The 13743-nt window shown below is 43.5% G+C and overlaps 1 protein-coding gene across 1 annotated transcript in view; it reads left to right on the top strand.

Moving 5' to 3' along the window:
* The window catches only part of LOC127628677 (opsin-5-like), a 77229-nt gene extending 70044 nt beyond the window's left edge, over positions 1-7185 (top strand). Inside the window, exon 5 of the mRNA XM_052105466.1 lies at positions 6694-7185. Within this exon, the coding sequence (XP_051961426.1) occupies positions 6694-7185 (492 nt within the window). The remainder of the gene's footprint in view (positions 1-6693) is intronic.
* The last annotated feature ends 6558 nt before the right edge of the window (positions 7186-13743 follow it).

Below are 13743 nucleotides of genomic sequence, written 5' to 3'. Positions count from 1 at the left end.
CAACATCAACTCCATATGACAGAATTAAATCTAGCGTATGATTATGGCAATGAGTTGGTCCTGTTACATTTTGTCTGAATCCAAGAGAGTTGAGAATATCGATAAATACTAATCCCAATGTATCATTTTCATTATCTATGTGAATGTTGAAGTCACCAACAATTAAAGCTCTATCTACAGTAACTACAAGATCTGATACAAATTAGCAAATTCACCAAGGAAATCAGAATAAGGCCCGGGTGATCTATACATTGTAGCAAGGACAAAAGCTGACAGAGATTTTTTATTTATATCTGACTGTGTCAAATTAAGCATTATTAGTTCAAAAGACTTACATTTATATCCTGTCCTCTGAGTAACAGCAAAAACTTCACTCTAAATTGTAGCAACACCTCCTCCTCGACCCTTTAGACGTGGCTCATGTTTATAACAATAACCTGGGGGAGTAGATTCCAAGTAGGCCAAATGTGACCATCACCTGCCGGAGTGACTGCGCTGTGGCCTTCGTGGCCCTGAGGGCGAGGTCGGTCACTGAGTGCAGTTCCTGCAGCACATCGGGATCAGGACCTTGTGCATATCTTTGAGTGCCTTGGCCTGGTGGACTTGCAGGAGGGCCATGGCATGCAGGGTGGAAGCGGCCTGTCCGGTGGCGCTGTAGGCTTTGGCGGCCAATGATGACATCGTCCTACAGACCTTGGAGGGGAGCACAGGGCAACCCCACCAGATGGCGGCGTTCTCGGGGCATAGTTTGATCGCAACCGCCCTATCCACCTTGGGAATCGCCGTGTACCCGTGGGCCGCTCCACCATCGAGGGTAGTGAGAGTGGATGAGCGAGGGGTTTTGTGACGAGTGGAGAGGGGTGCTCTCCATGCAGTCGTCAGCTCATCATGCACCTCCGGGAAGAAAGGAATACAGTTAGTACAGTACACAGTGAAACGAGACAATGTTCCTCCAGAACCATGGTGCTACATAAAACAACATAGGACAAACACAGAACAACATGAGACTACACAGACCAAATAACATACCTACAGTATATAAAGTGCACGTGCAAACAGGTGCAGTACAATAAATGTACAGTACAATAAATTACTGAAAATTAACAGGACAATAGGCAGAGTGAGAGACGCAGTAGTGCAAAAAGATGACAGTTTCTAAAAATGCCAAGTGTAAACATAACATACTATGAGATAGTGTTCTATGCACATAGCAGTTATTGAGGTAGCAGCCAGGCCTAAAGTGACAATAATTAAAGTACAACTCAGGACACGTGTGTGTGTGTGTCAGTCCAGTCTCTGAGTATTTAGGAGTCTGAAGGCTTGGGGGAAGAAGCTGTTAAACAGTCTGGCCGTGAGGGCTGAACCCCCGAATGGGGGGTGGGAGATGTGCTTTCCTTAGCCTTCGAAGAAAGTAGAGACGCTGCTGGGCTTTCCTTGGTAATAGAGCTGTTGTTGAGGGACCAGGTGAGGTTCTCCACAAGGAGAACACCAAGGAATTTGGTGCTCTTGACAATCTCCACAGAGGAGCCTTCAATGTTCAGCGGAGAGCAGTTAATCTGTGTTCTCCTAAAGTCAAAAACAATCTCTTTTGTTTTGTCCACAGGTTGTTGGCTCTACAACAGTCCGTTAGATGCTGCACCTCCTCTCTGTATGCTGACTCGTCGTTCTTGCTGATGAGACCCACCGTGGTCGTGTCATCGGCGAACTTAATGATGTGGTTCGAGCTGTGCATTGCTGCACAGTCGTGAGTCAGCAGAGTGAACAGCAGTGTACTGAGCACACAGCCCTGGGGGCCCCCAGTGCTCAGTGTGGTGGTGGTGATGTTGTTCCTGATCCGGACTGACTGAGGTCTCCCAGTGGCGCTGCTCAGTGAGATGTTGAAGATGTCAGAAAGAACATCTACCAGCTGGTCTGCACATCCTCTGAGCACTCTGCCAGGAATGTTGTTCTGCAGTCTTCCGTTGGTTGACTCTATGCAGAGTTTTCCTCACATCAGCCGTGGTAAGACAGAGCAGAGAGAGTTCTGTGCTTCAAACCTAGCGTAGAAGTTGTTCAGTGCATCTGGAAGGGAGGCACCTTTGTCACAGGCAACTGATGTTGTCTGACATTCAAAACAGTCCTAAAGAGCAGAGATGGCTCCTGCTGGCCAGGTTTTCACCTGCTTCTGGAGCGGTTTTGTGCATCTGACGAGCGGTCGGTATGCTGGAATTAGCATAACAGAGATGTGGTCTGAGTACCCGAGGTGGGGGCGGGACTCCACACTGTATGTGCCTGGGATGTTTGTGTAAACAAGCTCAAGCGTGTTCGCCCCTCTTGTTGCAAAGTCCTCATACTGATGGAATTTAGGGAGCACTGTCTTGAGATTTGCATGGTTGAAATCTCCGGCGACAATAAACAGTCCGTCAGGGTGAGCGTTCTGCAGTTCGCTCATAGCCTCATACATTTCACAGAACGCTTCCTTAGCATTAGTGCTGGGGGGAATGTAAACTCCGGTTATAATAACAGTGGTGAGTTCCCGTGGTAAATAAAAATGTCTGCATCTAACAGTCACAAGCTCCACCAGTGATGAGCAGTAACTAGAGACTAGCATAGAGTTATTGCACCATTCCGTGTTGATGTAAACACACAAGCCACCACCGCGAGTCTTACCGCACTGAGCTGTATTTTGTTCGGCATGAAACGAGGTGAGCCCGTCTAGCTGAATGGTGGCGTCCGGAACTCTGTCGCTGAGCCACATCTCCATGAAAACAAAGACGCTGCAGTCTCTAAGCTCATGCTCACATCTGCTGGAGTCGGATGTAGTCCAGTTTATTGTCCAGGGAGCAAACATTTGAGAGCAGGATAAACGGGAAAGCTGGCCGGCTAGGGTTTGTTTTTAGCCTAGCATGGACCCCCGCCCTCTTGCCATGCTTTCGCTTCCTCGCACACTGCTTACGACGTCCCCTCCACCGGCCACCGGCATCAGGCCACACCAAGGACTGGAGCCCTGGTCTCCGTAGCAAGCCGAGTTTGCGTAGCAACTCCTGCAGATCATCATGCAGCTTGGTTGTTGCATGAATCTTATATTTTAGCAGTGTCTGGCAATGGTAGACACGAAAACTGGTGGCTCCGATGTCCATGTGCCGTAAAAGTCGGGCTAAGTGACAAAAATAGTACCATTTTGGATCCGGAGTGGCCGCTGCATTCTACCGCGCCGCCATCTTGGATCTAATGACTGTAAAAAAAAAATCAAGTCTGCATCTAGAGATGCAAGGGTGCGCCTTATGCAATTCAAGATTATACATTGATTCTATTGGACCCCCTCTAGATGTTTTAAGATCCAATAATTTTGGTTGAAGGTTTAGAGTTTCATGTATGATGTATTGGTCACTAAAATTTAATTTTGGCCTAGACTCTGTACTTTAGGAGATGGGGCGGTCAGAAATATAAATGATAAACATATAAGAAGTTGGGTTCTATCCAGTGTCATGATCGGCAAACAAATTGTTTTAAGGGGATGGAAGTCGGCCAGAGTGCCCTCATTTCAAAAATGCTGCACGGGAATGGGGAAGGTGTCTTGCTATGAATGCAGTGCGAGTGAACAGTCAACCGCTTCTCTTTGTCCAAAGTGTAAGCAGACAGGAAAATAAAATTATACCTCAAATTATCTTATCCGTGCAATGTGTAAATACAGCGGTTCCAAGCCCTGCTCCAGGCACAAGCGGAGGACTGGCAGATATTCCGGAGCCTGATCGCCAGAAAGGGGGCTGGTGTTGCGACCCCCCCCGGAGCCAACCGCACCTGTGTCTCTGACGAGAATGGGGCCAAGTGATAACATAGATGCCTTCCTAGATTTTTTTGAAAAGACGGCAGAGGTATAGAAGGGGTCCCCCAACCAGTGGGTGAGGGGACCCGCCCTCTCCGAGGAGGCACAGCTAGTGACACAACATCTTCCTGCCACCAGTCTCCTTAACTATCAGCAGCTGAGGAAAGCCATCCAGCAACAGGTAGGTCGTAGCCCCGAACAATGTCGTCAGCTCTTCAGGTCCCTGAACTTCGGAAGGCACGACCGCCAGTTTGCATTTGCCCAACAGGTCCTGGATTGTGTCCGGAAATGGTTGCTGGCAGAGGGAACCCGCGGCGTCATGGATGTCATCGATCTGGTGGTAGTGGAGTTTTTTTGTCTCCCAGCTGCCTCGAGGAATATCCGAGTGGGTCCAGTGCCACCGCCCGGCATCGCTGTAGGAGGCCATCCAGCTGGCAGAGGACTACATGGCAGCATTTCCAGGACACTGGGATGCATTGTTTTTCTTCTCTCTCTTCTCTCTCTCCACCCCCTGTGTCTCATTCCTCCCTCTCCCCTCATCTATCCCACCTCCGTCCTGTTCTGGCTCCCCGGAAGAGGGGAGGAGTCCCACCCAAACCCCTCCCCTTCTCCATCCCTCCTACTACCCATGTCTCTCTTCGCTCTCCTCCATGTTGGCAAGACCAGCTAGGGCTGGTCTGTCAGGGTTGCGGGGAAGCCGGGCACTGCCAGGATCAATGTCTGGTGATGGAGGTGGGGACACTGATCAGGACCCTGATGCTCTAGCATGCCATTTCAGGTCCCCCTCCGCCATCACTATAATTAGAGATAGGTGTAAGAGATAATTAGGTCCCAGGTGACAAGCCTTACCGCTCTCTCTGTCTCCCGCAGAACAACAAATAACCATGCCCCCATGCTATTTTTTATTGACTCATATAGATAACAAAGAAAAGCTAAATATATACACAGTATCAACATTTAACCCCCACTATTAACCCTCTGTCTCCCAATCCCCAACCCCACCCTGATCACACATGATTATAGACATAAAATAAAATAAATAAATAATAATAATCACACACATTTAAAGCTAAACATCTCTCTCCACTGCCCCTCCCTGAGAGGTCTCCAAAAATGACAAATAGCTGCCCCATTTCCCATGAAAGGAATCCCAACTCCCCAGCCTTCTACATGACGCTTCCTCGAAAGCCGCCACCCTCCCCTTCAGTTTTCAGTTTATGAAAATATTTTTTACATTTAGTTTTCGTCTTTGTATTCTTTTAAATTCTGATAATAGTCAAGTCAAGTGGTTTTTATTGTCGTTTCAACCATAACAGTTAGTACAGTACACAGCAAAACAAGACAACGTTCCTCCAGGACCATGGTGCTACATAAAAACAACATAGGACAAACACAGGACCACATGAGACTACACAACTAAATAAAATACCTATATAATATACCTATATACCTATATAAAGTGTGGGACAGTACAAGAAATTTTTGACAATGAACAGGACAATAGGCACAGTGAGAGACAGTGCAGCGCCGACCAGTACACAGTAGTGCAAAAAGATGACAGTTTCTAAAAACGTAAACATACTATGAGATAGTGTTCTATGCGCAGACAGTTATAAAGTGACAGTAATTAAAGCGCAACTCAGGACACGTGTGTGTGTGTGTGTCAAACCAGTCTCTGAGTATTGAGGAGTCTGATGGCTTGGGGGAAGAAGCTGTTACACAGTCTGGCCGTGAGGGCCCGAATGCTTCGGTACCTCTTGCCAGACGGCAGGAGGGTAAAGAGTTTGTGTGAGGGGTGTGTGGGGTCGTCCACAATACTGGTTGATTTGCGGATACAGTGTTTTTTGTAAATGTCTTTGATGGAGGGAAGAGAGACCCTGATGATCTTCTCAGCTGTCCTCACTATCCTCTGCAGGGCTTTGCGGTCCAAAACGGTGGAAGTCCCAAACCAGGCAGTGATGCAGCTGCTCAGGATGCTCTCAATAGCCTTGCTACTGACTCTGAACAGATGAGACACGCCTGTATAACACTTCAAGAATATTGAATGAAGGCAAACTATTCTGCGCAATTTTTTTAAAATTTGGTGATCGTTTATCAATAGATTTGACTGCAATCCACACAACTAAGGAATATATGTGAAATGAAATGCTCACCTAAATGGTACGAGCAGTGTAACTAAACTATAGCCAGCAAAGCTTAAACGCACGCTCTGGTCCGAACAGCTAATGATGGCTGAATGCTATTGCACGCCTCATTGAGCGTTGTTAAACTCACCACTGAATGCTGTTGAACACGCCTATGAATGCTGAGTTTTACGCAGAGAGCACTCTGTTATTTCCAACAGCGAGGCCATTCTATTAAATAATCAGTATGAGGGCCAAGAAAAGATGATTAGTGGGCCAGATTTGGCCCACACCAGTAGACGAGCCCTGGATTATATAATTTGGCAAAATGAACTAAACTTTCCATGTTATAATAGGTCAAATTACATGATGTATGATGTAAATGACATGCATGTTAAATGATTTCATGCAGTCTTTAAGAAATAAAATTTATAAAAAAGGTATATTGGTAAGATTTTCAGAATTATACTTAATTTCTTCATTTTTTTCTCAGGAAAGTACTAGACATTTGATAAAAAATATCAAAATTAATTTTAGGTCACAAGTTGAAAACGTTTTATTTATAGAAGAGGTTTATCCTTTTTTATGAATTGCTTTTTTTATGAATTATAGAAACACTTCATCGGTCAGAGAAATAAACAAGCATCACATCATTGATCCATTGCCAGATTTCTTTCGTCTTTCATTTAGTGAAGTGAATGCTTTATTATCGGATGTTTGTTGATATTGTTGTCTCTGTTGGTGTTTGTTTTACTCTGCACACAGCTATCAGTGGCAGTATGTATAGGATTTCTGATGGCATGGAGCCCGTATGCTGTGGTATCCATGTGGGCGGCCTTTGGTGAACCAGATTTGGTTCCTCCAATAGCATTTGCCTTGGCGGCCATGTTTGCCAAGTCATCCACCCTCTACAACCCGATGGTCTACCTCGTGTTCAAGCCCAGCTTCCGCAAGTCCCTGTGCAGAGAAGCCACAAAATTCAGGAGGACACTGTGTCCATGCGTGTGCCAGACAGAGGGTCAACAGAAAGATGCCACAAACCTTCCAAACCTGAACACAAAGGAAGATTGTGACCTCACGTGGGCATCTAATGGGCTGCATGAGAGCCACCAGTCCTGCAGACACTGTCCAGAGGACAGAATGGGACATTTCCTGGACATCACACCCCAGAGGACAGCTCGCATCCTCATTGGCTCCACCCACAGCGAGGTGGCAGTCAGTCAGCTCTCCAACGAGATGCATAGCGACTTCCTGTAGAGAGTGGGAGAGTGATGAGGACAATTTAAAGAAGTGGGATTGTTTCGGTTTGACCACAACCATAAAAGAAAATGGTTATGTTAGGGGAATAGATCCATTGGCATTCTTTAGAAGACATAAATCAGGAATATGCCTTAAAGTCTCGTAATGACAAGAATGCTGGTTGCAAGAAGATATTACACTACTCACACTTATGACAACCTGGTCTAATAAAATTATGTTACTATACCTACATTTTTGCAAAATAATTTTTTACGTGGCTCATTATACGTATTGTGGCAGTATCGAGGCGCTACAACACAGTTCCTCACACACTGCTAACTTATGGCTTCTAAACACTTTTACTATAATGCATGACTCGTAAGGAAATACATTTTAATGTTTGCATTACATAATCAGCTACATTTACAAGCTTGTTCAGGTGTGAGCAAATTGTGCAGTAGCTCAACTGATTGAGCATTCATTTGCGATTCAAAAGACCAGGTTGAAAAGCACACGAGTCAGCACGTGAGCCAAAATTATGTTTTTTCTTCAGCAATTTTGATTTTCATCTTACATTAGCTTTTTTATGACACTTTCATTTATGTTTCAGGTTTAGGGTTAGGGTTAACCAACAGAGCTCTAAACTTTAAAATCTCATCTGTTTGGTAGAAAATGTAACTCACTTTTACCGCCACACAGTGGACATTTCACCTCGAAACTGCCTAGGTACGTGTAAGGAACGCGTAATGTAATTTTGTTAAATTTCTTCACACTCGTATTATTTTTATGACACTTTTTAACTAAGCAAATGTTTCTACCTCGTAAAAAGAAAATAGAAGAAATTAAAACGTGATTTGGTAGCAAAACTTCTGAATGGCAGACTTGGGTTTGAGTTACACATCACCAGGAATAGTTCACCCAAAAATGTATCATGACGTTAGCAACCTGAATATCGTTTGTTCCATGGAGCACAAAATGAAAAGAGTCTTAACGATAGCCCATAGTGATCTGTCAAGCTACAAAAAGGGCCAAATAAATAAATACAATTCCAATAAGAACCATAAAAGTCTTCTGAAGCCTTACATTAACTTGGTATATTGAAATTCAGTCTGTTCTTCACATTATTTTAAGTTCAGTCATGAAACTACATGGCGCCAGCTCATAGGTCCTTTGAGCATGTAATGTTGGCCAGTCAACACTCAATGCTGATACAATGCAAACAATTATTTTCTCAGTACTAATTCTTTTTTTCTTTTTTAAGAATACCTCACCAAAATTGGTAAGATTTCTCTGAAACAATACTTATTATCATGTAATTTTTGTTTCTCAAAAAAAAAAAATCATATTTAAGGATGCTTAGGTTAAGTTGTTTTATTCATTTTTTTTGCTGTGTGTGGTCTTTCTACTTGCTTTGCAGTTTCAGCACTGTTCAGCACAGATTCGCCAAGACCAACCTACTTTTCATATCTTTAAACTTCTTCCAAGAGTTGTCATGACTGAAATCTATAGCCTGACTTCAACAGACTATAATGCACAATTAATATGGACTAATTTTATGATGTTTATGGTACCCTATCTTGAGCTTGACAGCTGTGGTCACTGTGTAAAGATTCTTCAAAAGTTCTAATTTTGTGATCCTCAGACACATAAGGGGGAGTTTTTATTTTTAAAGAGAGCTTGAGTTTTCTCAACATCCTGCTGGTGAACTGTTGAAGACCTCACAGCCAACGATTTATCTTCACGTGGGACATCGGTATCAGTGCATGTGTTTACCACCTGCAGTACAAGACTTTATCTATTTATTTATTTATTGAAATCAAGCCTCAAATACAAGTTATATATTATGATTTACACTGTAAAGTGTAAACAGTCTCATGATAACTCTGACAATGAGTCAGAGTTATCATGACATTTCTAATGGTAGGTCTTAGGTATAATTTAGAATAATCTAGTACTTTCTGTACTTTCCCTAACACAAAGTAGAATCTTTTTTGGTTAATTAATTAAGTTAAATAGGGGATTCGTTAACAGACTTGCTCTTGTTGTACAAATAATGTGGTTTGAGAGATATCTTTTTTAATATGTCAATTACAAATTTACCAAATTACCAAATGGTTTAGAACTTGTAAATAATAAAATAACAACTAAGTGGTCAAAACAAAAATAAATTAAATTAGCTGTAAACATACAGGATATAGGTTTATAATAGGCATTTATGCATTGTTATTTCATGGTGATGTTTAAAGACCTTGGTCTACTTTTTTAAACCTTTGACACAAAGGTCACTGTTAGTGTCCTAAAAAATTAAACCGCAGCATGCCATATATCCATCCATCCATCCATCGTCAACCGCTTATCCTGTGTACAGGGTCGCGGGGGGCTGGAGCCTATCCCAGCTAACATTGGGCGAAAGGCGGGGACACCCTGGACAGGTCGCCAGTCCATCGCAGGGCCACACATAGACAGACATACACTCACACTCACCTCCACATCCACATCCACATCCACATCAATTAACCTAGCCTGCATGTCTTTTGGATGGTGGGAGGAAGCCGGAGTACCCGGAGAGAACCCACGCAGACACGGGGAGAACATGCAAACTCCACACAGAAAGGCCAGGGCAACCAGGGTTTGAACCCACGACCTTCTTGCTGTGAGGTGACAGTGCTAACCGCTGCACCACCGTGCCGCCCTTGCATGCCATAATATTTGATGTGACCACCATTGCCAGTTCTCCTAATTACACTTGGACAGTCTATCTTGGTTGTTGGCAAAGAGGGAATCATCAGTTCTTCTATCTAATTAGTCTTACTCAAATGACTGACCATCATGACTGACTTCATGATGTTGATATCTGAGCTTGTTGGTGGTCATACCATCAGTTGTAGGGCTCCATGTTCTTCATCTATTACATTCTATTTGCAAAGAGAATGTTGAAATCTAAAATGTATATTTCCTTCTGATACACTAAAAGCTAAATATGTAAAATGACAAATGACAAATGTTTTTGTGAAAAATATAATGCTCAAAAGAGACTTTTGCACAGTACTGTATATACTGTATATATATATATATATATATATATATATATATATATATATATATATATATATATTGTTTTCCAGTAAAATTATTTAAACATCCTTAAATCCTTACAGTTAGGCTGTATTTGTTAACATTAGTAAATGCATCAGTTCCCCTTCTGTCACACACTCGAAGTTGTGTCGATGAAGTGACACTAGGGGTCACTCTTGGGAGAGCCATTTATCTGTGATCTTTTGAGAAAATGCCAATGAAAATTGGCAAGTGGAATTTGCATGCCACTCCCCCTGACATATGGGTGTAAAAGGAGGTAAAATGCAGCCTCTCATTCAGATTTCTTCTTCGGAGCTGAGCGGTTGTATTTCACTGAGCTGAAACTACTCTGCCAAGCCATTTTCATCTCTTGCTCTTATGAGCTGTTTAATTCTACGGCGCATTACAGCGGTTCTCCTTCTCTCAGATTGGTGTTGTTGAGAATCACCCCTGGGTGCTTCAACAGTAAAAGAGCTGATTTTCCTCTTTATTCTCCTAAAAGAGAATATTTACCTACTAAGAGAGTGGCACTAACGAAAGCGTCTTTTTCAAGATGTCTTTTAATTTGTGTGTTATTCCTTGTTGCGGTCATTATCTCTCTGCTTCTGATGGCCATGATTGCTGTCTTATGTGTCTGGGTGCTTCCCAAGTGGAGACTGCATTTGTGGATGGGTCATGTCCTCATTGCGAGAAAATGAACATGGCTACGTTGCGGTCGCAGCTTTCCTTTGTAAGAGGGAATGCCATCCCAGCAGCTCCCTGGCTCTGTCCTTCTACCTAGGGGTATGAGGAGGAATCGGTTAGAAACCACTGGCTTGTCTCACGGCGAGGTCACAGAGGCAGCCCTTGCCCCATTAAGGGAAGTGGGCATTTGCATACTCAATTACATCGACTACTGGCTGATTATAGCAAGCTCTCAAGAATTGCTGTGCGAACACATGGACATGGTGCTCACGCACCTCAGCCGTTTAGGGTTTCGGGTCAACTGGGAAAAGAGCAACCTCTTCCCGGTTCAGAGCATCTCTTTTCTTGGGATGGAGTTAGACTCTGTCTCCATGATGGCGAACCTCACAAACGAGCACGCACAATTGGTGCTAAATTGCCTGCGTGCATTCAGGCAAAACATGTTGGTCCCACTGAAAACTTTTCAGAGGCTCCTGGGGCATATGCAGTGGTCAGCAGTGGTCACACCGCTCAGTTTGATGCATATGAAACCGCTTCAGCACTGACTTTGGGTCTGAGTCACGAGATTGGCATGGCACCACGGCACATACCACAGGCTCAACACGCAGGCCTGTTGCCGTCTTGTCAGCCCTTGGTCTGACCTAGCATTCCTGTGGGCAGGAGTTCCCCTAGGCCATGTCTCCAGGAGCGTCGTGGTTTCGACGGATGCCTCAAAGCGTGGCTGGGCGCCGTGTGCAACGGGTATGCAGCCGTTGGTCCATGGACTGTCCTGCGCCTGCATTGGAACATCAACTGCCTGGAGTTGCTGGCGGTATTACTTGCCCTGCGGAGGCTTTTGCCATTGATCCGGGGTAAGCATGTGTTGGTCCGGACAGACAACACAGTGACGATCATGTACATCAAACGCCAAGGCGGTTTAAACTCTCGTCGAATGTCGCAACTCGCCTGCCGTCTCCTCCTCTGGACTCAACAGCATCGTTTCGAGCCACTCACATCCCAGGCCACCTCAACAGCACAACGGATATGCTGTCGTGGCAGGTGGTACTCAGGGGAGAGTGGAGACTCCACCCTCAGGTGGTCCAACTGATCTGGAGTTGATTCGGTCAAGCAATAGTAGACCTGTTCGCTTCCCAGGAATCCTCCCACTGCCCACTCTGGTATGCCCTGACCGAGCCTCACCTTAGCACAGATGCATTGGCACACAGCTGGCCCCTGGGGCTACATAAATATGCATTCCCCCCAGTGAGCCTACTTGCACAGACGTTGTGCAAGGTCAGGGAGGACAAGGAGCAGGTCATCCTAGTTTGGGGAAGCACGGCTTGATCCTCAAGTTCCTGAGAGGCAGGTTAAACCACCCAGGCCGCACCTCGTTCCCTTGTGGGACCTCTCTGTGGTCCTTTGGGGCCTAAGGGGAGCTCCATTTGAGCTAAAAGTGAGTTAAAAGAGTGATTGACAGAAGGGGAACCTCTCGGTTACAAACATAACCTCCGTTCTCTGATGGAGGGAATGAGACGTTTTGTCACTCTGCCACAACTCTGAAATACTCACTGAAATGCCCGGGACCTTGTCTCAGCTCCTCAGTGCAAAACCTGAATGAGTGGCTGTATTTTACCTTCTTTTATACCAATATGTCCAGGGGAGTGGCATGCAAATTCCACTCGCCAATTTTCATTGGCCTTTTCTCAAAAGATCAGAGATGAATGGCACTCCCAAGAGCGACTCCTAGTGTCACTTCGTGGACACAACATCTCGTTCCCTCCATCAGGGAACGAAGGTTATGTTAGTAACCGAGACGATACCATGAACTAACAAATAACAATATATTTTTAAAGCATTTATTATTATTTGTTAATGTTAATTTATAAATATAATGAAATTATAAAAATCCAGTTGTTTATACTAAGTTTATGTCAGTTCATATTGCAATAACTAATGTTAACATATAATACTTTTATTTTAAAACATGTATTAACATATGTTTAAATTAACGATAACCAAGATTAATAAGTGCTTTGCATTGTTAGTTCATGATAACAAATGTAGTAAATTAATGTTAAGGAAGACAACCTTATTGTAAAGTGTTACCTAATAATTTGCCTAAGAAGCAAAATTGCATAAGAGTTTACATGAAGAACTGTTTAAGATGCTTAAACTCTTAATGACATTAATGAGAGAAACACAAAAAGGTTGGCAATGAATTCTGCAAACATTTTCAAAACATTTCGAGTGATGACAAAAAAAGAACAATGACTTATCATGAAGGACCCTCTCCAGCAATTACTATCAAGTTTTACCTCAAAATATATAGTTTTATTTTTCATGATTTATCAAAAATATTTATATATTAAAAAACTATCCAGCATGATAATAAAAATAGCTTTTATCTGTGAATTTTGCTTGCCAACCTGCACTGTTTTGCAGGCAGACAATAAGAATATGGTATTGGTAGTTGTCGTCACAAAAGAGTTTAAGAGCATCACTAAACTGATGTAGGCTGAGCAAATACGAATTCATCAGATGGTCTGTATCACTGTGTGACACTGCCAGATAACTGGTGTATCAATCTTGTACATACAATTAAAGTATATTGTGACCAGGGTTGTCAAGCTCCAAAACTGACTAAATGAATCCCTTAAAAGCAACATAAAAGTGGTCTGTAAGACTATATTCCAAGTCTTCTGTAGCCATGCTGTTCTACTGCCCTCCGCTTCATACCCAAGGCAACGACCCATCCAAAACATTACATTTTCACTCAATGTTTAGTTTCTTTCGACAGTGAATAGCATGTTCAAAATCTAAAGTTCTAAAAATCTAAAT

Source organism: Xyrauchen texanus, chromosome 35, assembly GCF_025860055.1.
Source record: "Xyrauchen texanus isolate HMW12.3.18 chromosome 35, RBS_HiC_50CHRs, whole genome shotgun sequence".
In the NCBI taxonomy this organism is placed as follows: domain Eukaryota; kingdom Metazoa; phylum Chordata; class Actinopteri; order Cypriniformes; family Catostomidae; genus Xyrauchen; species Xyrauchen texanus.
Note: the sequence above shows the minus strand (reverse complement) of the source record. Positions and strands in the feature narration are given on the sequence as shown.